Source organism: Fusarium mangiferae (genome assembly GCF_900044065.1).
Source record: "Fusarium mangiferae strain MRC7560 genome assembly, contig: FMAN_scaffold001, whole genome shotgun sequence".
Classification (NCBI taxonomy): domain Eukaryota; kingdom Fungi; phylum Ascomycota; class Sordariomycetes; order Hypocreales; family Nectriaceae; genus Fusarium; species Fusarium mangiferae.
In genome coordinates this window covers 2,070,773-2,095,502 of record NW_024573921.1, presented here as the reverse complement: position 1 = coordinate 2,095,502, position 24,730 = coordinate 2,070,773, and the positions used below count along the sequence as shown (strand labels likewise).

At 48.6% G+C, this 24,730-nt stretch overlaps 6 protein-coding genes across 6 annotated transcripts; 4 read left to right on the top strand and 2 right to left on the bottom strand.

Annotated features, from left to right (window-relative positions):
• Positions 1-1,267: 1,267 nt before the first annotated feature.
• FMAN_01176 (uncharacterized protein) lies at positions 1,268-3,631 on the top strand (the record flags this gene model as incomplete). The annotated part of the gene is made up of 5 exons (XM_041831819.1): positions 1,268-1,602; positions 1,656-1,821; positions 1,873-2,000; positions 2,060-3,459; positions 3,510-3,631. 5 exons carry the CDS (start codon positions 1,268-1,270, stop codon positions 3,629-3,631), a joined length of 2,151 nt encoding a protein of 716 aa, XP_041676513.1.
• Positions 3,632-4,992: 1,361 nt separating this feature from the next.
• Positions 4,993-6,605, top strand: FMAN_01175 (uncharacterized protein; the record flags this gene model as incomplete). Its single annotated transcript, XM_041831808.1, has 2 exons — positions 4,993-5,047; positions 5,416-6,605. The coding sequence occupies 2 exons, from the start codon at positions 4,993-4,995 to the stop codon at positions 6,603-6,605; spliced, it is 1,245 nt and encodes a 414-aa protein (XP_041676512.1).
• Positions 6,606-8,052: 1,447 nt separating this feature from the next.
• On the top strand, positions 8,053-11,228 carry FMAN_01174 (uncharacterized protein; the record flags this gene model as incomplete). The annotated part of the gene is made up of 4 exons (XM_041831797.1): positions 8,053-8,148; positions 8,212-8,757; positions 8,803-10,670; positions 10,721-11,228. 4 exons carry the CDS (start codon positions 8,053-8,055, stop codon positions 11,226-11,228), a joined length of 3,018 nt encoding a protein of 1,005 aa, XP_041676511.1.
• Positions 11,229-13,017: 1,789 nt separating this feature from the next.
• Positions 13,018-15,718, bottom strand: FMAN_01173 (uncharacterized protein; the record flags this gene model as incomplete). Its single annotated transcript, XM_041831786.1, has 7 exons — positions 13,018-13,730; positions 13,792-13,988; positions 14,037-14,111; positions 14,169-14,224; positions 14,276-15,146; positions 15,278-15,390; positions 15,629-15,718. The coding sequence occupies 7 exons, from the start codon at positions 15,716-15,718 to the stop codon at positions 13,018-13,020; spliced, it is 2,115 nt and encodes a 704-aa protein (XP_041676510.1).
• A 4,395-nt stretch (positions 15,719-20,113) lies between these two features.
• On the top strand, positions 20,114-22,104 carry FMAN_01172 (uncharacterized protein; the record flags this gene model as incomplete). The annotated part of the gene is made up of 5 exons (XM_041831775.1): positions 20,114-20,159; positions 20,278-20,378; positions 20,438-21,770; positions 21,818-21,985; positions 22,034-22,104. 5 exons carry the CDS (start codon positions 20,114-20,116, stop codon positions 22,102-22,104), a joined length of 1,719 nt encoding a protein of 572 aa, XP_041676509.1.
• Positions 22,105-22,433: 329 nt separating this feature from the next.
• On the bottom strand, positions 22,434-23,898 carry FMAN_01171 (uncharacterized protein; the record flags this gene model as incomplete). Its single annotated transcript, XM_041831764.1, has 2 exons — positions 22,434-23,218; positions 23,271-23,898. 2 exons carry the CDS (start codon positions 23,896-23,898, stop codon positions 22,434-22,436), a joined length of 1,413 nt encoding a protein of 470 aa, XP_041676508.1.
• Between the last annotated feature and the right edge of the window lie 832 nt (positions 23,899-24,730).

Below are 24,730 nucleotides of genomic sequence, written 5' to 3'. Positions count from 1 at the left end.
TTAGAATATTGCATTCGTCTACGGCAGCTAGTATGTATCTGTCTACTGCTATCAGTCGAGCGAAAGGCATCCACTTTGTAGGTAGTGGATAGCCGGTTGCTTGAGAGTCACTGTACAAAGGTCTTCATATGCTTATACACACCCTGCACAGAATGACTGGCAAACCTGTTGTACATGAAAGGATGGGGAGTTTTCTGGGCGTTTTTCTTTGTAGGTCTTATGAATAGCAACACTGCATTTTGCCCTCTTATACAACTTGCATCCACATCGAAATTCCAGCGCTTAATCGTACATGTGGCCAGGCCACTTGGGTGAACTGTCTACTTGGAGGCAGATGACTTTGCGGGCGCATCTGGGACCTTGACATCTTCGAAATTGTCTTGACCAACGGCGTTAAGCGTATACCAATCTAGACCACGTTAGCAGAGGATGACAACCACACAAGAGCTCTCTCTCTGCATACAGATGCTTCCAACGACAGCCAAGAGACCAAGGCCTGTCACGGCATTTTTGACAAGATAGGGCCGTCGTGCTCGTACAAGCGCAGGGCCCTGTCGCAGACGGCGATCGTAGTATGTTGAGTGCGGGCTGTTTCAGAGTCATGATCAGCCCACTTCAGTGACTGTTTTTCAGTAAACAAACCTGGTGGGCATCTTGGATGGTCGAATTGTCAATGATTACAAGAGTTATCCTGAGCCAGGCCACAATGCAATTGAAGAGGGCCAATTGCTTAAATGCTGCGAGATATGCCTCTATCTCGAATGTACTTCGAGTGAATGTTGATGCGCCTTTGTACTGAGGTAAGAAGAATATTTGCGGCTAAACATCGGGCGGATGGAGGATGACCGTGACGTCTATTGAACTTTCCTTACCTTAGTTCCAGGTTCTTTGTGGAGCTTGCTTGCTTGCAAGGGTCTGTTTCCGTTTCCACGTTCCATATTCTTTGCTTTCGCGTCGCCATTTCAAAAGAATCAGGTCTGAGATATACCAACCCCAACAGCGACAACGACAACGACAGCGCGGAACGAATCCCCGACGTGTATGAGGACGCCGCGGCACGCGCCACTTCCGATCCTTTGATGAAGCTGAGCGGTTGATGCAAAGCATGCACAGCTACAAAGCTTAAGCCTAGTCGCGCGACCACGGTTCACGAGCCGCATCGGCATCTTTATCTGCGAAAACCAATTCATCGCACACTTACAGGAAGCTTATAATTTCATCATCCGCCGACACCTACCGCCGCGACCGAGAACCCGACCAATAAATCATGGCAGCGAATCTCTCAGTGTCGGACCAGATCCGGCAGCTTGATGATGCACGAAAGTTGGTTTTGGGAGATGTCAAATATTATCCCAGTGTTGTCAAGGGAATACTGCCCATCATCGGACCAAGTGCAGCGCTCGAGCTGCGAAGATGGGGCGCCGAATTTCTAGCTGAAGCTTTTTCGACGCCTGCTCTACCAAATGGAGAAAAGGAGACAATGCAACCTTATGTTTTACCAACGTTGGAGTCTATGCTCGAGAACGAGCGTGAAGACCCTCAAGTTCTGCGAAGTGTGATCCAATGCGTTGCCAGTATCTATCCCTTGGCGATGAGGTGGATGTATGATGAGACTGCCCTGCGAGATGCAAGATTTAGCTAATGTGACTATGTAGCATCAACAACGGATACGACACAATCACTTGGGAAAGAATGGTAGCCGTGAAACAAAAGGTTCTAAGGATATGGGACAATGCTAGCCCTACCGTGAGGATTTGTTGCATCAAGTTCGCGCAGCGTGTAGTTCTGGCACAGACAGCAGCGACGGGTTCTGAGCTACGAGTATGAGTCTGTGATCTAAATAAATGGGATGTCGCTAACATGTTGAAACAGTATGGCGGTACTCTAGATGTCTCGCTAGATAAAGTCCCCCCAAATCACCAGTCACTTGATCCTCGTAACTTAGAGGCTGAAGCGTCCGGACTACTGGATAGAATGTTGGCAACTCTACAGGAGAGCAGGTAAGAGGGTCGCTTTTGACTGTAAATGCCCGTGTAACTAACTGTACGCGAAACTGCAGCGATGCTCTGCTCGTAGACGCAACGTTGAACTGCATGTCAATCCTCGTGAGGACACGACCAGGAACCTCGAACAGGATCATCAATGCTCTTGTCAACTTTAATCCCCTCAAGCTCGCCAACTCTCCTCTAACCCCCAAGACCCGCGTCATGATTAGATCCATGGAGAAAACAACTCGAATGCTACTTATCCATCTTATGAAGCGAGATCCCAACAATCCAATGGCTCATAGGATACAGCAGCACGTAGAACGCATGATGCAGATTATGGCAGAATTTTTTGACGATTCTGGACGAAAACGCCCCCTCGAGCCAGCACCACAAGATGCCAATGATCCCAAACGACAGCGATTACCCCCAGCACAAATTCAAATACCACCGCTGGGCCCCGGTCCCCACAGCCTAGCCGACGTTTTCACACTCATCGACAATACTGCTCTTAAGAATTTCGATATCTCGCAAGTTCCCGCTCCTTTGGTCGCCAGGATCGCTGTTACCACGCTGTCGAGACTTGACCCCCAGGTATTATCTAAAGCTGTCGATGGTATTCGCGGGCGTCTCGACACCCTGGCCAATGCTCCGGCTCCTGAGTTAAATCCTAATACCGCCCCGTTGGGCGTAGACGAAGACGATGATGACTATGAGCCTGATTTTTACCAGGCCGAGGATACAGAACAGATTCTCAACAAGCTAGATAGCTCTCCCATGCATGATGCACCGGAATTGGACGATGGCCTTGCACTGAAATCATTCCACCTTCATCAGCCTAGTGCTCTAACCCCAGAAACGGCACTGACAGCAGGCAATGGAACAGTCACCCGGGTGATTGAGATGATGAAGTCGTTGGAAGACCCGGCCAAGAAGAGCAAAGCTGGCTTCAGCAGATTAGCAGCTAGTTCTGGTAATCGGGATTCTTGGATGACAATACTGGCACGACTAGCAACGCGCTCTGTGGCCGGTCTCGAGGAAACCTCTATCAAAGAGGAGGGTGGCTCATCAGCACCGCAGTCTCTCAGCAACAATATTCGCGACGTTTTATATTCCTATGTGATGGAGGACTTCCGAAAGCATATTGATGTGGCGGTCTCATGGCTCTGTGAAGAGTGGTACAACGACAAACTACAACAGAAAAAGGGCGGCGACCGACCCTTGTACTACGAAAAGTGTTGCATGCGTTTGATTGATGGATTTTTGCCATATCTGCACCCGCAGGACAAAGTGTTGACGCGATTCTTGAGTGAAATACCCGAGCTAAACAAGAACCTCCTGTCGCGCGTGAAGCACATGTGTCGCGACCCCAGCGTCGTTCAGCTGGCTTTGACAAGCCTTCTATACCTGGTCATGATGCGGCCACCTGTCAAAGAAATTGCACTGGACACGGTGCAAGATATCTGGACCGAATGTAAGTCGAATTGGAACCTCTTCTCAGGATAGTTGCTGACCCGGCACTAGTTGAAGAATCAAGACCTATGGCAGGCAAATATTTGACTAAATATCGGCCAACTTTCATGGAGTCTGCACGAAATGCTGCCGGTGATACTGGACAGTCTGCATCGCCTGCTATTACGGCTTGAAGCGGGTTGCTAGTTTTAGCACCGCAGTCATAATGGATCGTCGATTAATGGAAAGTGCAACGACACGCGATTGCTACTTTATCCGGCTGTATCAAAAGATGTAAATCGTTAGGATGATGGATGTATGGAGTTGCTCTAGCCATAGAACCAGACGGGCAAAGGAATGGCTTGACGTTACTTTTCAGGCACACTAGCTACAGAAACAGGAGGCCTGGAGCGGACAACTGTCTCAGGATGACAGAAAACTAAATCACGAAAATGAGGCATTCAACGGCGTTAAAGGGTAGATACAGGATTGAAATACCAGTCGATGATGGGGAGGACGGCATTGTCTGTTTGAGTTGGCTGTTATAAAGCTGTAAAACAATTTATGAGACGCGCATTTATCGTTACACACAACCAAGCATGGTTTTGGGAGGAAAAAAAGACGTCTCGATGGCAGACTTGGCTTGATTTGATCTACGGCAAGACAAAGTAATCTTGTGTCAAGTATCATTCTGAGGATAGACCCAGAACCACCGTTTTAATAAAGTGACGCGACTTCGAGATCCTTGCACTCAAAGATGGGTCTTTGGTCCTTAGAAAAACGGCTATGGGCGTCATTGCTGAGCTAGGGGAAGAAATGTAAACACTAGATTGCGTGTTTTGTGCTATGATGGAAGTTCATGTTGCTGTGCCATCAGGAGAACATGGTTGTTGGGGTACAGTACGTACGTACTATAATAGTCATGGTCTTTAATTGGAGACCCGTGACGTTGGTATTCTCTCAAATATTCCAGGTTCCTTCGGGTGTGTGTACCTTATGGATCCCTTTCTGTTTTGTTTGTTACTTCTCTGACGATACTGATCGGCGCTGAGCTGAGGCTTCTTTACAATTCGATCAGCGCATGTCAATATTCACCTTTTCCGTCTCTCCAACCACTCACTGTATCTCAACGGTACTAATAAGGTAACTTTCCTCCTCCGTACTGTAACGGCACAAACGGGGACCAGACGGGAGCCAGCGGGAGCCAACACTATCACGGTACGTACTGATTGAAGATCAGGAACCCCCAGCAAGTCTTCCCTTGCGAACAAAAACAAAGAAAGGAAACCCTTGTCCCCCGTCGTTATTAGTGTGGGTTAATTTACGTCTGTGTTCACATTGCTTATGCAGTCATTTATCCTTAACATTACAGCAAGAGCCTTGCCTCATTTTCTCCTCTACTTTCTTTCACGCTGCCTTATATTTGTTATGTTGCCTTGCTGCTGATAAGTTACTCCTCTTTGTCTGCAGCATTGACCAACCAACCAATACTTCAACGAAAAAGGATCACACTGCTTTAGACACATGAACTAAAGTCGATTCATCAGTCGTTGCAATGCGAAATCGTCTTCTCAAAAAGGATTTCTCTATTCACAAAGACACAGTCAACGGTATGTTCAACGCGTGAGCTGAGATTGGTCCTGTCCATGATTTGTTAGATATCCTCACATTACCTGCTGTCTTTGCACTTCTTGACAACTACCACCCGTCAACGCCTCATTATCCACTTGAAACAGCTCCCCACACCTTCAACTGGGGCGCAACTGTACGATTGTCGTCCCGTCCCATCCTGTCTCCTGTCTCCTGCTCGTCTCGTCAAGTCTGTCTGGCTTGATTTGACCCGACGTGACCGGGCTCCTCACGTCAGCCTTGTTCTCTTTTCCACACTAGCGACTTTCTCTATTTCGTTTTCTAATCCTCACTGCATTACCACTTCTATGAAGCAGCTACTAGCTAACACCAGCCTATTCTTGTTCAGCCGCCGCCACAGTCGCAAGGAAACCCACCGAACCACATGCTACTCCTTTGGACGAGGAAAAGACCTTGACTCCCGCCTCCACCGGCGCCATCAACAGCATGAAAGCCCGGAGCCCTGCCTCCTATAAACCGGCCGTCGCCAGGTCCAGCACAATCAGAAGCGTGCGGAGTTTTGAGGGCTCCGAGTCTAGCCCCGAAAGCAAATACAGCAATTTCTCCAGTAGTATGAACAGTACCACAAGCGCCCTGTCCAACTCCAACTCCGATTCCAACTTCCACAACCAGACGCACCTCAAATCCAAGACCGAACACGACACACGTACAGCGACACCGTCGCGCTGGAGCACTGGTGCTGCGCGCGTGGTTGAGCCTACTCCAGATCCAGATAATTCCGCCATGTCAGAAAACGTTGAAGCGCCAGACAGTCAATGGGACTCGACAATAGGCAAAGCCGGTCTGGGAAAGACCGGCCGCGTGATAAACAAACTTGTCAGCGACAACGAAGCTCTGAAGCGCGACATAAAGATTGAGCGTCTCAAAGCAGACGAGGCCAAGCAAGCGGCCAAGCTGGTTGAGGACAAGCTCGAGCGTATGGTCAACGATTACGAGAGCCGACTACTCGAGGCCAATGTTACTAAGACACTGCTGGCTCGAAAAGAACGCCAGGTGGAGACCTTGCAAACAACCGTCGAACTGGAGAAGAAGAAGGCTATAGATGCTCTCCAACGGGAAAAGAGCTGGAGGGAGGAGATGGACAAGACGAGGAAAGATGCAACGACCCAAGTCGAAGAAGCAACTAGCTATGCGCAGTTGATGGAGGGTCGCTACAATGCCATCTCGTCCCACTGGCAGGACCAAGGAGAAGAAGTCAAACGAGCCGTCTCCAAAATGAAATCGGAGATCGACCAACTCAATGAGGAGCGACGAGCAGACGACGACAGAATACAAACACTGAGAGATCTGTGCGACCAGCAAGATAGCAACATCAAGCAACTTCGACACGAAAAGGAAGAGATTGCTCGTATGTTTGAGGAATACAAACAGAGCCAAGAACAAGGTCTCAAAGATATCAAGACCAACGCCAGAAAGCGAGAAGATGAGCAAGAGGCTTTGCTAGAAGCTTCTAGGGAAACTCTCAACAAGCTGAGATGGGCGCTGAATGTGAAAGAAAACGTCAAAGGTGCGCAATAAGAACAGCTAATCTTGTTGCGCTGCCACCCATCAAACAAATTGTGGTGTCCGCAACTCACTTATTTGGCAAGCTACATCTCCCTGCATGTGCGATTTGATCGAATCACCTACCTCTTTTCGACAAGTCGACTCGTTGGGCCCAGTTTCTTTCCCGAAGCTCTAAACAGCTTCTTGACTCTACGTCTACGAATACCTGATGACCATCGTTACCTCGATACCACTCCTAGCATACTCTGCTCTTCTGCTCTTTAGACACATTACATGGCCTGGAAATCTACGCTGAATTTGAATTTGTCTGTGTAACCCGTCTCGGTTACTTACATAACACTGGGAAAGGACGTGCCGAGGTGTTATAGGTGTTTGGGGTTCTTTTTGTGCTGTGCTGAGGCTTGATGGGTGCCTCGCGATCGAGAGATAGTGATATGTTTGGATATAGATATATTGTCATACCAGGTAGAACAACCTGTGGGCAGGGAAAAGAAACAAACCGGTATATGAATTGGGATCTCCATAGAGTGCCTAAGGTAGTTAGGTAGTCATGAGACAAACCTACTTACTTGAATCTTTTGTTTACTAAAGTTTGTGATGCATCAAGCTAGGAAGATACTTCATGCATGCTTCCTTGCTCATTTTCAATATGTAACTAGGTAGGTACCTTGCTTGACAACCCCTTTTAAGCCTCCTCTAAGAAGAATCCAGATCCCAAGGTGTACATCTACTAGTAGCCAGCTTCCTTGTCGCTGCTCTCGAATTGCAGGCTTTATTCTTCTCACTTCCGGAGCACGGTACCTTCATGATGCAGTGCTCGCAGTGTCAGTCATTCTTTCTGCCTCTCGCCACCCAGCAAGGAGGGATATATTTCATGGCAGTGAATCACGGAGGGCTGTTCTCTTCCGCAGGGTAAAAGAAAGGCAGTGGCACTGTTGGCACCTGCCTTTGCCAATGGAAGCTGCTGCTTGCCGCTTAGGTAGCGGGAAACTGCAGTGGTAGCAGCTTCCTCCTTTTATTCCTGTTTGTTTAGGCAGGCGCCTACCTACCTATATCAAGCAGATCTCCTGATCTCCAAATTTCTCTCCTCCTCCTCCTCCTCTTCTTCTTCTTCCTCCACTAACCTACCTTTCAGTTCTTCACCTTGACATGGTTTACCCCATCAACCCTCCTTATCTGCCTTTTCTTCGTAAACCACTGCCAATGCCACAGCGTCTTTAAAACGACGACTTTCTCCTCTTTACGCGTGCTCTATCGCTATTCTGTTAGTTGGGTATTTGAACCAAGATATTCCTCTGTTCTCTACTGGTTGGCTAACGTGTCAGCGTTACCATCTGTGTTGAAGTGTTTAACAATCTTCCTCAATTCCTCAATCACGCCTTGCGATGTGAGTATACCTATCAACACGGATACAAAACCTGTTTATTCACTATTCATCCAGTATCTTTTTGTCACAGCCATGGATATTGTAGAGTTCTACGTATCTTGTAACCCCCCGTTACTCCCTAAAGGAGTGGCGCTGATATTTGCGAGTGTCGAGGAAAATAATGACCTTGTAAGTATTGAAAGTCTCTCCAAGACTCCTACTAACACATCTTTCTTTTCCTCTTACCATTAGGAAATCTTTGAGATCCTCTACGAACCTGAGGTCCCTTGGTTTAAGCTCATTGCCCCAGGGGATTCTCAGCGCAAAATCACCGACTGGATGCACTCTCAACTAGAGAAGCTAATGGAATCAGAAGCCGACGCTGTTATACGAGACGAAGACGAAGATGATCTCAGTCCATCTTCCATTCAACCCGATATTGAGGTACTAGTCGACGATCCGCACATTATTGCCTTTCCTTCTCTCCAAACAATCCCGAAAGACACCCTCAGTCAATATGATGCGTTCCGATATCCCGCCACTATCAAGACCCTACCTTACAAAACACTTTGGCGAGTTTCAGAATCATCTGGAGTCACTATCCTGCAGATTCTCTCGAATTACGAGTCCTTGGGATCTGTGTTGCCTTTAGGCCCAAGCATCGACAGCCTTCAAGCTCTCACAAAATGTGTTATTACATATAATTTCCAGGGTTCCTTAGTATACATCGGCAGCAGTGAAAGCGAACAAGCACTAGGCGTTGCAAAGCAAAAGCTTGACACTCTTGCAGCCTTTATGGTATTTATTGCGACCAATTTGTGTTCTTCCTCTAATTGAGTTTAGCATGTCCCCTTGGTCCCTACCACTCATATGGCCTTTACTGAGACTTCGAGCTCGGCTACACTCTGCTACCGATACATGACACATACGGGACTATCCGGATTGACTTATGTTGATTCCGCTGTCATCGATCAGAGCGAGGCCCTGGAGTATTCCTCGATCGCCAGCGCAGCGTCCTTGAGAATTGAATCTCTTAGTCGGTACCGGCACCCTGCCCCCGATCGCGTCAAGTACCCAATTCCGGAGACCGGTAAACTTATAGATTGGCATCCAGAATTTTGCCCATTCTCTGGGTATTCATATGGAAACAAACGCTCTGGTACCATCCCTACTATCAAGAAGAAAAGACCTCAACAGAAGATACATCATCAAGAATCGGATAGTGTTGGCAAGATCACAGCTAGCACTGAGGGGCACCGCATTCTCGAACATATCGGCACAGACTTACCACAAGTTCGAAAGTGCTTAGAAGATCTCAGGTACCAAGCTCGAAATAACAAGAAAATCACTAATTGGCTCTGTAGCATCGAGTTCAGCGGAGATGATGACCATCTGAAGCCAACCTCATGTCTGATTGGGGATAATGGAAAACAAGGCGACGGAATAGCAACAGACTTACAATATGACTCGCGTCCTGAGTTATCACGAGGTATTGAAGAGTCAAGGGAACCTTGGCTTGTCAACACTAAAGGCGTCCCTCTTGAGGAGGCTAAGATCAAAAATCAGGTGCCAGGTTCAGATTATCAGGCTTCTTTAAGCCAACTTCCCTTAGGCTTGGATATGCCAGAAAACAGTCTCGAGCTCCCCAACTTTCCGAATCCTTCCGGCCCACAGTCTAATGCTGCAAAGGATTTGATGGACATTGATGATGGTCCTATCGCAACTCCGGCGCTCATGGATAATATCCTTTTGCATGATGACGGGAACAAACTTCAGACTGTATCGGAGGATCAAGTTGTTCATTCTGAGGTCACATTCGGCAAAAGAAACCATCAGGAGAAGAGACTGTTCGATACCATGAGACAGGAAGCTGGCTCTGGGCTAAGCTGGGCCAACGTAGCCTCAAAGAAGAAAGACGAGAAACGAGACGACAAGCCCACCTTCGGGTTGAATGTGCCTGTCGCATATGTCCCTGACAATCGTTCTGCAACTCAGAGTTCAACAACGCCAACATCCAAGGTTATTGCCAACCTCAATCATATCCCGGCCGAGCAGAAAGAAGAGCAGGCCAAGGATAAGTCAATTTCAGTTGACAAACCCAAGCCTGACCTAGTCACACCGGCCTTCCGAATTGTTCCAGGAATGGGCATGCCAACAACGGATCAGGAGGAGTATAGCGAGTTTCTGTCAGAGGCTGAGAACAAGCTCCGTCAGTTGGTTGAAGTTCTACAAATAGTCCCCGGGAAAGTGAGCATCCAAGCTCAATTTGGGCGGCTGTGCCGAAAAGATTTATTTCCCTTTTTGGTCTATGACGGTCAAGCTCCATCATGGGCGGTTAACAAAACTGTTGAGGCTCTAGACACTGAAAATCCGCATATGGGATTTTATCCCATCCTCACAACAAGCGGGGCAGAGGCAAATTTGATCCCTCAAATGCTTGGTGGCAGATCTCCATGGGAACTGACGGGGAAACGAGTCTACTACGAATTCCACTGCTTCGCCGGAAAGACGCCTGAGGTTGTCGTGGAAGTTGATGCCGATACATTCCAGCATCAATACTTCCCCCCGACGACTGAAGTCTCAAAGGCTTTCGTGCATTGCACTCAACGTGCATGGGATGTCAAAATTTCTGTCTCCCGTATGCATACGCAGGGGATAGCCGATGATATGGAAGAGTTTGCTGCATCATTGGTGCGCTCCATGAGTATCGGGTGAGTCACCTAGCCTATTCATTTGGTTAGACGCCAAACTAATTTCTTAGAACGAACGAGATGGGGGAGCTCGTGATCAGTACCGAGCCGAAGAGCACCTCAAATTTAGTCGTCGACAGGGTCAGAATATGTCACGAAGCCCGGTATCGAGATGGAAAGAAGGGACCTAGCTGTCTCAAGGTTACTATGATACGACGAGTTGAGAAAATTCCTGGTATCCCCAAAGGAACTTATCGGGGTCAGTCAGTTCCAGTGACCCCGCCTGGAAATAGCCGGCCTGGCCAGTGGTTCGAGACAAGCATTTCATCTGTACGAGCAGAGGAGATATTCCAAGAGAACATGGGTCTAGAGTTCGGCGATAAAACACATTGGACGCCTGAAATCCTACACCAACAGGGCGTTTTCAGAGCCATCTCTGAACCAGCACTGCAAATGGTCAGAAAGATGGACCATATCGGCGATTCGAACTCAAACGGACAAGGCCCTCCCACTGGTCAGCAGTCGTACAGTGCTGCTCAGGATTCAATGCACAGGCAGAAAGGGACATACTTTTGGTAAACCGCTGCAGGACGATGTTTGATTCAATACGCGGAAATGGAAGACATGGATTGAGGTACGAAGTGTGGCGGAGATGAAGTGGATAAATATTGGAGTTACCGAGCGCCTTGTGTCAAAACTTTGAGCTATTATAAGATCACGATGCCAATTTACATGATTCTGGACCTCAATTGCGTCACCACGGCATCCCGGACCGAAACAATCTTAGCAAGTGATGCCGGCGTCTAAATACGTGACCAGCCAATGTGACTACCTGCTGAGACGTTTCTACCGTTCGACTACATATGTAGATAATGGCATTCCATGTTGTTTCAATTACCAAAGCTCACAGGCGCCGCGTAATGAAAGCATTAACTAAGACGGGCCTAGAACTTGCGATTCGATGTTCACATAAACTTTCGGTGAGGAATCTTATTGGCGTTGATACCTCGAGCTCCCTTTTTGCACTTTGATCTGCCTCATAAAACTCGCGTTCACGAGTCCTTGGCTAGGAAAACTATACACTGCCTTGGAGACATGCATTTCAAGACACTGCCATGTTCTGCTTTTGTACTGGATAACTACCTGCTTCGGACCTTGGAAGGAAATCTCCGTGGGTTAAACCATGTGAGACACTAAAAAACAAAGATGTGATTCCGGGCCATCCCCGCTCGGCTCGGGCCGTGATTCCGATCTATGTACATGAGGGATCTCGTGGTTTTTCAGCTGAAGAACTCTAATGTCGAACTGTTAGTTTCATGTAGATAAAAGGCAAATTACTAAGCTAACAGCTCTTGAGCCTAGGGTAGGTCGGTTCTTTCATTGTGTGTCCGGGTCCGAATAGTAACAGTGGTATGAACGTAACTGTAAACTTTTACTTTGATATCTTAATACTAGAATGAGCTTCCTTGATGGTAAACTTGAATCAGTGATATTAGAAACCCTTGATCCTTTTGGAGATCTAGGGAATTAGACAATCCCTATTATTGCAGCCACCATTGACTATGTTTGATCAAGTACGAACCTCTTAATGATTATGCATCCTCCTTTTCATAGATGTTAACAACTCCCCATGACTATATCATGACCACTGTCTTACGCGATCCAGCCCGGTACCTGTTCGGATTCGGTCAAGAAAACCGAGCTAGGAGTGCGAGAGCTGGAATGACCTAGGAAGAAATAAATGACTTGCGACTTACGTCATAGTGGTATATGCCCCTGTTGACGCCATTTGCATCGTTGCAATGTGTTGCTGACCCATGAGCATGGACTTGGGACACTATCTTCTTCGCCATGATCGATGGAATCTAGAGCAGAAAGTCTCTTCTTCCTAGGGCCAAGTTTGTAGGCCTGCGGATATATACACTAGTGGGCTGCTCAAGCATGCAAGATATCAACGTTGAGAGGCTCATTATATGTCGTGGGCTCTCAAAGCTGGTTAAGGCCGCCATGAGTAAAACCAGGCCATCTTAGAAAGTCAGCCGGACGGTATGTGCGATATGTGGTGAGGCTGTTAAAATCAAACACATGACGATAGTGGATGTTTTCTTCGCTTCAATTAAATACTAAATCCTTCCCAACTCTTCCTTGAATGTGATCAACACAATTCCCGTGAGCCTCTCTATAGTCTTCCTGTATGGACTTGCATAACCAACTCGACGAGACCATGGGGAGATTCGTTCGACCCTTAGCGTCCAAGTAATCATACTATGCTTCGATTCGCGGCCGTATCGCCGAAATCTATCACACAGCCCCGCTCCCATGGCTGTGGTCATAAGGGGAGGTATGTCAACATCTTGCCTCGTTTCGTCTAATCGTCCAATTGATAGATCAAGCGAGCGATATTCCAGCACCAGTTCGCCGTTGAATCTATCTTTTTCATGTCACGTAGCCAGTCTAAATATACTGTAACAGTTTGAGAGGCTTCCACATCGAAGCGTTGCCCGCAAAGCGACGACCGGATCCGACTCAACATGGGGTGCTGCTGAGATAAATGTAGTAGAATTAGAACACCCAGCAGATTCTGTGACCAGAAGAAAGTATTCGGCACAAGTCGTTTGTTGGTACATGGGGGTGATAAGGCAATGGGCCACTTAACCGAGGCTTTGAGACATTCGGCCGCGCCTTCAGCATCCTCTCGAGTCATGCTCTCGGGGTGATGAAGAGCCTTGAAAACGCAAGGTCTGTGTATGAGGTGTTTGTTGTAGCTGTATCGTGTTCGGAGAAGTGCGGTTTGTATGTCGGCTGCGAACGCATACGTGGCTGGTGGAGTATCAAGATCTGGCGTAAACATGTAATTGTTCTGAAGAGATTCTTCCGTATATACGTCTCCAAAGGCATTATGTGAAGGCTCCGCGAAGGCCACATCCTGGTTATCCTGCCATCTTAGATGGCTGGGTAGCATGCCCCTCCACTGCTCTAGCTGTGCGTCGAGTTGTTTCATAACAGCTGCGGTCCCCGGACTCGAAGAGATGTTGAAGGGGGCGAACCCCGCGAGGGGCAGAGAGGCATCTGTGCCAAAGGCTTGAAGGCATTGTTAGTGTGCGGTTGCTAAGACTGCCAGTGCATAGTTCTTTTGACGTACTCTTGTTAAGAACAGAATGGAAATTGACTGAGAGCCTTCGAAGAACGATTTGAGAAGCGAAATGTTCATGAAAGTGTGTTTGTTGATTGACGATATAGTCATCGTCAGTCATCGGTCCACTGAAGTCAGGGAGACCAATCGTTTCCTCCAGCTTTTCTAGCCCAGTCAGGGGTAGTCCAAACTCCATGTGGAAGCACCTATACTTGTTGTTAGTATGCCTTGTCATTTTGTTATCAATAACCTACGTTTCCATGATTGAGCAGTGCCAGAAGACTCGCTTGACCAGATCTGTTCGGGGGCCGTGTAATTCGTCAGGTTTGCTATGAATACAATATTAGAATTAGGCTGCGTTGATTCATACCGGTTGGGCCTCCCACCTCGTTATTAGACCCTGGCAGGCCAAAGACGCATAAACATTCATCCTCCAACATTCCTGGCAGATCAGTTAGAAAGGGGTATTGGGGGTCCAGGCAGAGGTACCGACTAGAGCTTGTCCGCAGCTGGAGTAGTAGAGCGAAGCAAGTGCCAACATCTGCGCATTTTCCAGGCTGACTTCACTCATACCAAACCCCATCCTTTTCCGGGCCTCATTGAAATAAGCAAGACCAGGTGGCCTATCGATAGTACCTCCCTTGATTCCAGATGGTCGTTGCTTGTAAGCCGAGATTGGCACTTCTGATGTGGTGAGCGCCACCGCTCCAAGGGCAAAGACAAGCAGTACAAGGGATGAAAGTGCTCCTTCTTGAAATCCATTATTGATTATTGAACTCAGTACGTTCGAGTTGAACCACTGTCTATCCAAGATAGGATGGAGCATGTTGATGACATCGAAATAAGCCTTGCTGAGTCTTTGCATGGTCTCCCAGTCCACACTTGGGGGGCTGAGGTTGAGCGTCGAGGTAGAGCCTGAGAGATGCAGGGGTATCTGCAGGCTGCTGTTACTAGGTACTCCTACCGGTTGGAGTCCGTCGGATGGCAGAGTAACGTTTGAGGCGCGAAGTCCTCTCGGAAGTGCAGGAATCTCACCCATGGCGGATGGGGCCTTCTGGCCAAGGCTTTCGAACATCTGGCGCACAACGGGCCATTCTGACATCTTAGACACAGACGAGTCATAGCGAAAGCCGCCTGTGTCACGATTGGGCGTTGGACTTGTAGGATGGTTGGGTAAGGATGTGCCTGGAAGAGGATCGTGGGAGTCGGGATCCACCAGTAGCGGCGTGTTGGTGGAATAAACGGCTGGAGGTTGAGGGGTGGTGAAGAGGGGAGGAGTCGTATTTTCCCTTTGACCCAGGTTGTCAAGCTTACTTTCGACAGTCTTGAGTCGGTCTAGAATCTCAACCAGAGTCTTATCCTTCCTGTGGTCGGAGTTTAGCAAATTGCAGTTGTGCGAAGAGAGCGGCCCAGGCAACGACGACAGCAACGCCATGCCATATTCAGGTCAAGCCCTGCATCCTCGCCGCTTCATCAGGCTCCCGTAGTAACATACTTTGTTGGTTGGGGTTCTCGGTATCGACAGTCGAGCTTGAATCTCTGGCATGTACCGCACTTTGGCCTTTGTTCATCACATCTTTGCTTTCGATTGCGGCACGTCTCACAAGCCTAGGTCTTTGTTAGTCACTTGGTCCGGCAGTGCAACACTCGAATTGACAGCATGAATTGAAGGAAAACCAGGAAATAGACCAATAACACAGAGATCCAAGGCAACTGGAAGCTACGAATGGAATCCGAGATTGCTATTGACAGAAAACATCGAAATGAAAGGGGAAAGAGGTGAAGGAACGACAGGCAAAAGCATTGGACCCCTGATTCAATGCCACTGAAATCAAGCCCGACATACCTGAGCTGCAATGGCACCGCGCTCTTTTCGATTACTTTGCGGCCCAGGACCTGGAGAGACGTTGCTGGATGAGGATAGACCTGGATCCATAACTAGAAGTGGCCGTATACCCCCATGTGACTTTGAGGAAGCAGTGTTTGAGAAACAGCAGCTCTAAAAAGCTGGTTAAAGTAAACTGAGTTCCCAGGTGTAATCGGTAGGCTCCATTGAGTAAAGTGCCCCTCGAGATGAAAGTTGGCAGAGCGTTGAGGTATCGGTGGCTGTCTGTAATCGGGAAGCGAACAATGCGCGACGATTTCGTGAGCTACCTGGGCTGGTGTGGGTGGGAGTAAAATAATGAGGGGCAGGACAATCAGAATGCACACACAAGGGAACTGATGTGGGCGACGGCGAGGGGAGACTGGGGATTAAATTGGGTACGTGATGACGGTTCCTGAGATGTAGCGACGAAGTTCAGATCAAGATGTGCCTTAATCCAGTGTGCAGGGGGATGTGGGCTTTAATAACAACGGGGAAGCTAGAGGAGAGGCCGCCTTGTAGTTGGGATTTGAGAAGGCATATCTTTAAGAGAGAGTTTTTGAGAGCGCACGAGAGGAGCAAGGGCGCAGAAAAGATTCTCAAAATGGGACTGGCAGGATGTGAACAGAACTCGACCGGAGCCAAGCCCGGCTCCGACAAGAGACGAGGGGAACAGATACAAGACCTTGACTTGACTGAAGTCGAAAGCTCGTCAGGTTTCGGTGCTAGAAGCAGTTGGAAATCCGTCAGTGCGGCCAAAGAGCACCCATTTGAACAGCCATTGGGTGGTGTGAGGTAAGAAAAATGGAGGGTATCAAGATAATCCAACGTCCTGTTCCATCTCGCCATCTTTACTTGAGGAGCCTAGCACCACCACGCGGCTGATGCACGGTACCATTCACTCCTCGAGGTCGTACCGAACCGTTAATTGCACCACACCATCCGAGCTCAGCAGCCCACCATGGATGGATGAATGAAGCTTGAGCCGCCCGATGAGGTTCCCTTCTTGACGACCTGTGTTTGCATCCATGCCGGCGGACGTCATTGCCGGATCTCTTAACGGGCCGGGGGGATCGAGCTCCTCTCTCCGGCGTTGGTTCCCTCATGACAGCTTTCCAGATCCAGAGCCCACACACACCTGATCGATGCGTGCGCACACACACCATATATCTAAATCGACCAAACCTGCGGCGAACAGCGTTAGAAGCCCTGGTTTTCTAAAGGCACGCTCCCATCAGTTTGGCGTCACGCCGCCGCCGCCTCCGCCACTGCTGCCGCTGCCGCTGCTGTTGGGCAGGTAGTGAGAACATGATTGTCCATAATCTGCACCGACCGTCCGGAGCTGGGAACTAAGCGACCACTCTCCTGGAGACCTTTTGCGTGGAGTAGTCCTTGGCCATCGACCTCATCCCTTGAGCAGTTACGTTTACTGTCATGACTGGTTGAGCCGGCTTGTGATCGACCATCATCTTTCCAGCCCTGTTTAGCGTACCCTATGCGACAAAAGAAAAGAGGTACCGTGCATTTCGCGAGCAAATGGATTACTTAGTCTTCACAGCCATGTGCGCGTCTTGTGCCTGACCTGACCTGGCTTGGCTATGACGCCCGAATAAAGGGTCCATTAAGGCGTCATTTTGTGTCGCGTTAAGCCGATGAATGCATACCTTAATTTTCCCTGCTAGGTACCCTTGAGATTGCAACAACCCTTACGGAGTGAGTAGCTTGGATCTCAACACCCTCGCAATAAGAATGATTCATGTGATGAACGCCGTAGCAAACCCTTGGCTGCCCTTGGAATATGGTAATGTGTCACAATCCCAGTCATGGGAGCTCATTCGTTGATGGCAATTCGTCAAAGAGCCATTCCGAATTAGCATCTGGCACCTATGGGCATTCCCCAAGTCCGATGCTGTGTTGTGGAGGGGCCGTAGGGGTTGTATTAGGTTAGGAAATAGCCTTTGTGGCTTGTCCTAATAAATGCGAGCTTTCCAGCTCGATATCAAAAACTGACCGCGGCCGTACTGTCACAATGAAATTGTTTCATCCATCACAAATATCGAGGGCATTCGGAGCAGGTCCTTCTCTAGGTACTTATGCCGGTGCAATAAGGCTGAGCTCCTGCAGTGTCCTGAGTTGGCTATGATCGACAGGTTCCTGCCTGCTGAAATGACAGAAGCAAAGATTCGTAAAGATCTGTCTTGTCATTAAACGAGATCAGAGCCGCAATATGCAGGGGATCGGAACCCAAAGCCAACGCTGAACCAACCATGATGTTGTAAAGAAGGCTTAATATCGATCATCGACCTCTCCTCAGCTGAGCAAGTATTTTGAGCAAACAGCTAGTTTTGGCTGGTCACTCATCCAATTCAAGGTGACAGTAAAAAGTTGCAACTTGTCTTATCATAGCCCAGCTTCTAGCAAGAGCGGCCAATGAACAATTGATCATCCAAGTGCGCCGGTTATTGCTGGTTCCTAATACCTTGGTAATCAAATTGACGTCCTTGCCCTTGGGGCAGAGCTTTGGAAACTGCTGAACCGAAACGAATTATGATGACCTTACCTGCAGGCACCCTTACTTGGATCTTCGCAGAGCGCCAAGAAGTTGCTTCTGCCTGGAGAAGAAAAGACTGATGTGTTATTTTTGCTGTCTTGCCTTGATCTATGTCGCTAGGATATCGATATGGCTTACCATGAATGAATGTCAGGAAGTAACCACTCAACAACAGGACGAAGCAATCCACGGTCAAACTTGGCAAACTAGTGCTTTGGTGACAACGTTAAGTCATACTGAAAGAGGGTGTGGAGTTAAACAAGCACATCGATCAATCCAGCAGCTCAGTGTTCCTGGCGTCAATCCGGTAAGTTTGCTTCTTATGAAGTAAATTATAATTAATGCAGGTACGGAGGCGGCGAGACATTTAGCTACCATGCGCAGCTGTTCTGTTTCGCACCCGAGATTCTGCAGGCGAGTAAAATGCTGTCGAGCTGGATTTCTATCGGAGAGGTCGAGACATGGCTGAGTAAAGTCTCCGAATAAAACGACGGATCTCAAGATTCAGCAAGGGATGATCCATGGGGCTGTCTGTGGGCTGCCCGAGACAAGGGTGATGCCACCCATGCAGTACATGCTCAATGATCCCTGCAACGGCGGAGCTAGTCTTGAACTTGACAGAGATGGCCGCTGGTGTCTGGCTGGCTAGCTAGGTACTGATTAACAAGAGCGAAAATGATGGGATAGAGAGCAATCCGGGTCACCAAGTGTACGAGATCATCACCATTCGTCATTTTGCTGAAGCGGTGAAGTCTTGGCTTGAGTTGAGGATCTCTTTGACGCTTACGGGTTGAAAAGAGAACAAATCAGAAGTCGTATTCAGGCTGAACTGTACCTATAAAAGAACAGTGAGAAAACCTACGATCGAATGTCTTGGTGTCTTGGTCGTACCTGCCAGACCCACAGGAGCATAGAAAGAATTCACAACGGGCAATTGGCATTTGAGTGGTCATTGAACCTGCCACCTACGTAAGCAGCTCGGGAGTTGTTCTGAAAGAACCTTCTATGAAATGAACGCAAATACGAAGGAGTTACATAGCATGAACCGGCAAGTCACTACTTCCCTGTAAGGTAGTTTATACTTTGGAATGGTCCCATTCATTGTGGCACTGATTGGAAACTTGGCTCAGCCTACGTGTTTTTCAAGGGCCCTTTGATTTGAACAACCAGACTCTCTGACCCATTGCCAGTAGCTCACCTGTTTCATTGGACAAGAGCTGAAGACACCAAAGAGACACCCACAACACAAGGTTCTAACTGGGGTGATATTGACGTGCAGAAGCAAGAGATCAGCCTGATCATCGTTCACTATTTCCACAAGCTCACAGTGCTCTGATACTGTGTTTGTGATGACCTTTCGGACGAGCACGATTGCCTTGTTTGAATTGCAGGTAGCAAATGAGGAGTCTGAAGAAGGTGCAACGTGACCAGAATGTTATATTTCGCCAAGAAACTGCTTCTGATCGGCATCTGAAGCTTCTTTTACTGTCGAGGTGCAGAGCATAGAACCTAGAGAGGGTGATGAGCTCCACAAACCAAACTTTGGGCTCACTGTACCCCGGTAATTCAATCACGGCAATTGGAGAAACAAGCGGAACACTCGGTCCATCTCCACCCCCATATTTACACGAATGCGTCCACTTCTGGTTGCTCGTGCTGATAGTCTCCAAACATGTCGACGACTTGACGATATTGTTTTGGAAGAAGCCGATCCAGTCAAACCCGTCGATTTGTCTCCGAGGAAAAGATTTTCCCACTGGGCGTTTTTGTCCATACGAAGCTTCTCGCCGCCCTTCACGATTGAATCGCGAGTGTTTGTCACCTCCACCAGAACCAGAGGGTGGGTGCTGTCGCCGCTCCACTGTGCTGTCCCTCAGCCAAGCTCACTCCCCTGATCGGTGCTCCATCTCTTCAAGATGCCTCTGGGGATCCTCGAAGCAAAGGGGATCGAGCATGTTCCTGGTGCGTATTTGGCGTCACCTCCATATGTACCAATATGGAGCACATGGCCTTCCATCGCCGATAGCAGAACACACACTTTTCAGGACATGACGAATTGACAGATCGCCCAATCCCATAGGCACAACGCAGTACTTTGACGATCCGTCTCGACCCCAGATAGCTGGCGAGCATCATGGAAACCTCAAGCGCGTACAAGTTGGGACCGAAACCATTATCCTCGTATGTATTGTCTGCCTTTGGGCTTGTTGCGCGTACGCTGACGTTGGCATGAACCTCAGATCCCTCAGCCTTCTGATGACCCAAACGATCCGCTGAACTGGTCGCTTTTGCGACGCGACCTGATTACCTTTCTACTCTGCTTCGCGGGTATTCTTGCTACCGCACTCGGCCCTATCCTCGCTGCCAATACGATTACAATATCTCTGCTCTTCTCGAAAGACTTCACAAAAGTTGCCCTGTTGACTGGATATTTCCTACTGGGTTGCGGCGCTGGTGCTATTTTCTTCGTTCCGTCCGGCCGCATCTGGGGAAAGCGACACTTGTTCCTCATAGGCATCCTCATTCTTATCGCCTCCAGCGCGTGGGCCGGGTCTGTAGGAACCAATTATGGAAGTTTCATTGGAGCCAGAATTGTTCAAGGTGTTGGTTGCGCACCCTATGAGAGCTTGCTCAATGCAGCTGTGGGTGACCTCTACTTTGTCCACCAGCGAGGTGTGAGGATGGCCTTCACGAACCTGGCGGTCTTCGGTGGTGCCTTCTTCACTCCCATCTTGGTGGGTAAAATTACTGATTCCATGGGATGGAAGTGGACGTTCTACTTCGTTGCCATCTTTCTTGCTGCTACGCTCCCGGCCATTTTCTTCTTCTGCCCCGAGACGGCATATCGACGAGAAGCTAGCCTGAACACTGACACAACCGGTGAGCTAGGAATAGAATTGACTACCAAGGATAAACGTCAAACGCCGTCACCACAGGCAGAGTCCGGATCTTCTCATTCTCCAGAACTTACACAGCACTCGGCTGGTTTCACCTTCTTGCCTAAGTCCAATGCTCTTCAACCAATCGGCCATTCTAATACACCTAAGAAGACCTTTCTTCAGTCGATTTCTCTGTTTGATGGCCGGAAGACGGACGAGCGATACTGGGTCCTTTTGTTGCGACCATTTCCCCTCCTCACTCATCCAGCATTTATCTGGGGCTGCCTGATCCAGGGAGCCATGATCGGCTGGACAGTATTTATCGGAGTTATTGTCGCCGCCATTTTCATAGGGTCTCCTTACTACTGGGATGAGGTTGATGCCGGCTACACTTACACGGGCCCATTCATCGGTGCCGTCCTAGGTTTTGTCCTGGCCGGTCTGCTCGCTGACACAAGCGTCAAGTACATGACCAAGCTCAACAAAGGCGTGTACGAACCAGAGTTTCGCATTCTTCTTGTGATCCCCATGATGATCATTGGAGGAATCGGATTATATGGGTTCGCCTTGACGGCACCTGGTGTGATAAATAAGCAATACTCATATGTCATACCTCTGATGTTTTTCGGGTTTGAAGTCGCGGGGATGGTCATTGGTGCTGTGGCCAGCTCACTTTACATTGTTGATGCCTATCGTATGTTTCTCCGCTCATATAAATAGCTGTCGCTAACATCATGGCAGGTGATTTGACCATTGAGGGCTTCACCATCATGATCATATTCAAGAACTTTTTCAGTTTCATCTTGACTTTCTTTGCCTACGATTGGATTAATCAGGGTGGTATCGAACGAACAATGCTGGCGATCGCCTCAATTCAAGTTGTGGTGTGCCTTCTCAGCATCCCTATGTGTAAGTCGGTTTCCATCGCACGTTGGTTCTTATGCTGACTTGCTATAGATATCTACGGTAAGCGGGTGCGGGCATTCTACTATCGCCATGATTTGCTTGATATGACTGGTCTTCGCTAGCTGTTTAAACAATTTCGAGGAATTAAGATGCTCGAGATAGCATGAGTTGGGCAAAAGCAACAGATGCGTTTCTAGAGTACCCAGGGATGGGTTATTTTTAATATTTATTTCCTGTTAGACTTCATAAGGGGGCATGACACGATTCTTGGATATCATTATTAGATCATAGCCATGAGAGTTAGGCGATATTGTCTTGAAATACAACATGACACATCAATTCATTGCGTAATGGCTATTCTGGTATCTGAAAGCGAAAAATCATAGCATCGCATGGCCCTACATATTCTGACCAAGAAACATTTACTTGCCCACTACCCATTATTTCATATTCACGCCTTGACCGCTCCGGCCTGAGATGCGCCAGCAGCTGCAAGCGTCGACTTCTTGACAAGACGCAGGCCGCCAAGCAGAATAAAGGCAGCCTGGACACCCAAAATGACAACGAGGGTAACAAGGGCGCCAATGACGCCAGCAACCGGCTTCGAAACACCGTTGCCAGAGCCGCCAGAGCTTGATTGAGACGAAGTTGAGTCATCATCCGAGCTACTAGCACAGTTGCCGTCGTTGTTTCCGCAGAGCTTGCACCAGTGCTTGGTGTCTTCGATGGCAAAGTCAGACATGCCAGTCTTGAAGTCCTTCCAGGAGATGGTGGTCTCATCCTTGCCGAAGAGAGGGAACATCTTCGGGGTGTGTTGAGCAGCAGTGCCGTTGGCAAAGTAGAAGCGGACACTGACGTCGTCGGCAGTAGGGTTCGTGGCGTTGGTTACGAGCTCAAAAGCCATAGATGAGGCATAGTCGACGACTCCCTTGAAGTCAGAGCTGACCTTGTCGAGGGCAGCAAGACCGAAGAAAGACATAAAGGCGGCGTAGGCACCGAACTGAATGTTGACCTTGGGTCCCTTCTTACCCTCTGCAAGGGGCTCAAGAGCCTCAATGATCTGGCCAGCGAGCACAGAGCCAGCAATGGCACGGACAGGCTCGCTGCTGTTGTAAGCGAGGTTCCATTCATGGATAGAAGCGAGGTTGTAGAGCTTTTCCAGGGTGGGCTCATCGAGCAGATCATCAGAAGAGATGCTAGAATTGTGAATGCGAGCAACATTGATGAGATCAAAGACTACGCGTGTTAACGGGGGGTCTACGTGCTTGAGATTCATCCCTGAACTTACTGGTATAGGCATTCTGGAAGTTGGCCTCATCCTTGCCGTATGTCCCATTGATGACAGGCAGAAGGTCCTGATAAAAGCTTTCAGAGTCCTTGTAAACTCCAGCATACTCAGAGGAGGAGAAGTAATCATTCGAGCTGGCCTCTGCGTTGGTGCACCCACTGTTACCCTGAAGCCAAGCACTGTTCTCAGAGTTCTTGTCGCTAGCTGCAGTCTCTACTGAAGCAATGGGAATGTACTGATATCCGCTCAAAGGAGCCTCAACCTTGGATCCATTGGCAAGAGTCTCAAACTGCTTAGTAGGAGGGTAAAGTCCCTGCAAGAATACAAGAGCAGAGTTCTGAAGCACAGCATCGACGGGGGAAGTAACATCTAGCTGAGACAAGACGGCTGACTCGGGGCTGAGGCCGGTGATCTTTCGTGAAGCATCCTTGCTCACATAAGTATCGCGATACCAAGAACCGGAAGAGTGAACCTCGTCGGCTCCGAGAGCTGTGAAGTTTACGGGCTTCCAGGCCTTGGCAGTGCGATCACCGTGACGGTGGAAGACGTAAATGCCAAGCACATCTTCAGCAGCAGCCAAGGAGGGGAGGGAAGATAGAAAGAGGAGGGAGAGGGGCTTGGCGTGCATCTTGGTTGTGTGGGACGTTTGAATGAAGCTATACACACTTACTCGCAGCCACTGTTGACGACAAGCGGGAAAGGAAGAAAAGAGAAACAGCCAGGAGAGAATGAGGAGAGGATAAAATATATATTCCTCATCATTACCTATTACAGCGAGATAACGTACGTTACTCATAAGAGTCAAAAGATATGGGATTGTAGGTAATTCCCCGCCCTGTTCGGCTCTGAGCGTGCCGTGTAGCTGCAAGGTTATGCATAGTTCCCACACAATGGATCTCTCCGGGTCAAGGTTGATTCTCTAGTTGAGCTAATTGAATCCTCTTGGGCCCTCTTATTTCTGGATAGTCATACCTAGATAGGAAACTCTCTTCACACCATAATCATGATGATTTTGCAGACCGAGCTTATTTTTCTCCAATACTTTGTGCTAAGAGTGTCGATTTCATGGGCAAAGAGAGATTGAGATGGCTATATCCGAGGAATTGATGATTGCCAGTCGATATAGATCATGTTATTCTGCCTCGTCTGTCAATTGCACGATTAGCCCGTACCATTCAGCAACGAAAAGCTCATGAGAGCTCAAAAGCAACCCCTCCTTCACTGGCCTTGCCCTAGCGGACACTAATGCAAGCCCACACCAACTTATCAGCCTGTCTAGCCTGTCTAGCCTGTCTCTGTAATCTGATAAACAGCCACAATTGGGTTTTTCTTACAGGCACTTTTGCCCAAGAGTGGGAGAGACTCGCAACGGCCGTCGGAGGCAATTCTATTGGCTGTCGGCCGGGTCGCGGCTCTAACGAGGTCGATTATGCCGTACTATCTCCGGCTCCTCGTTCATG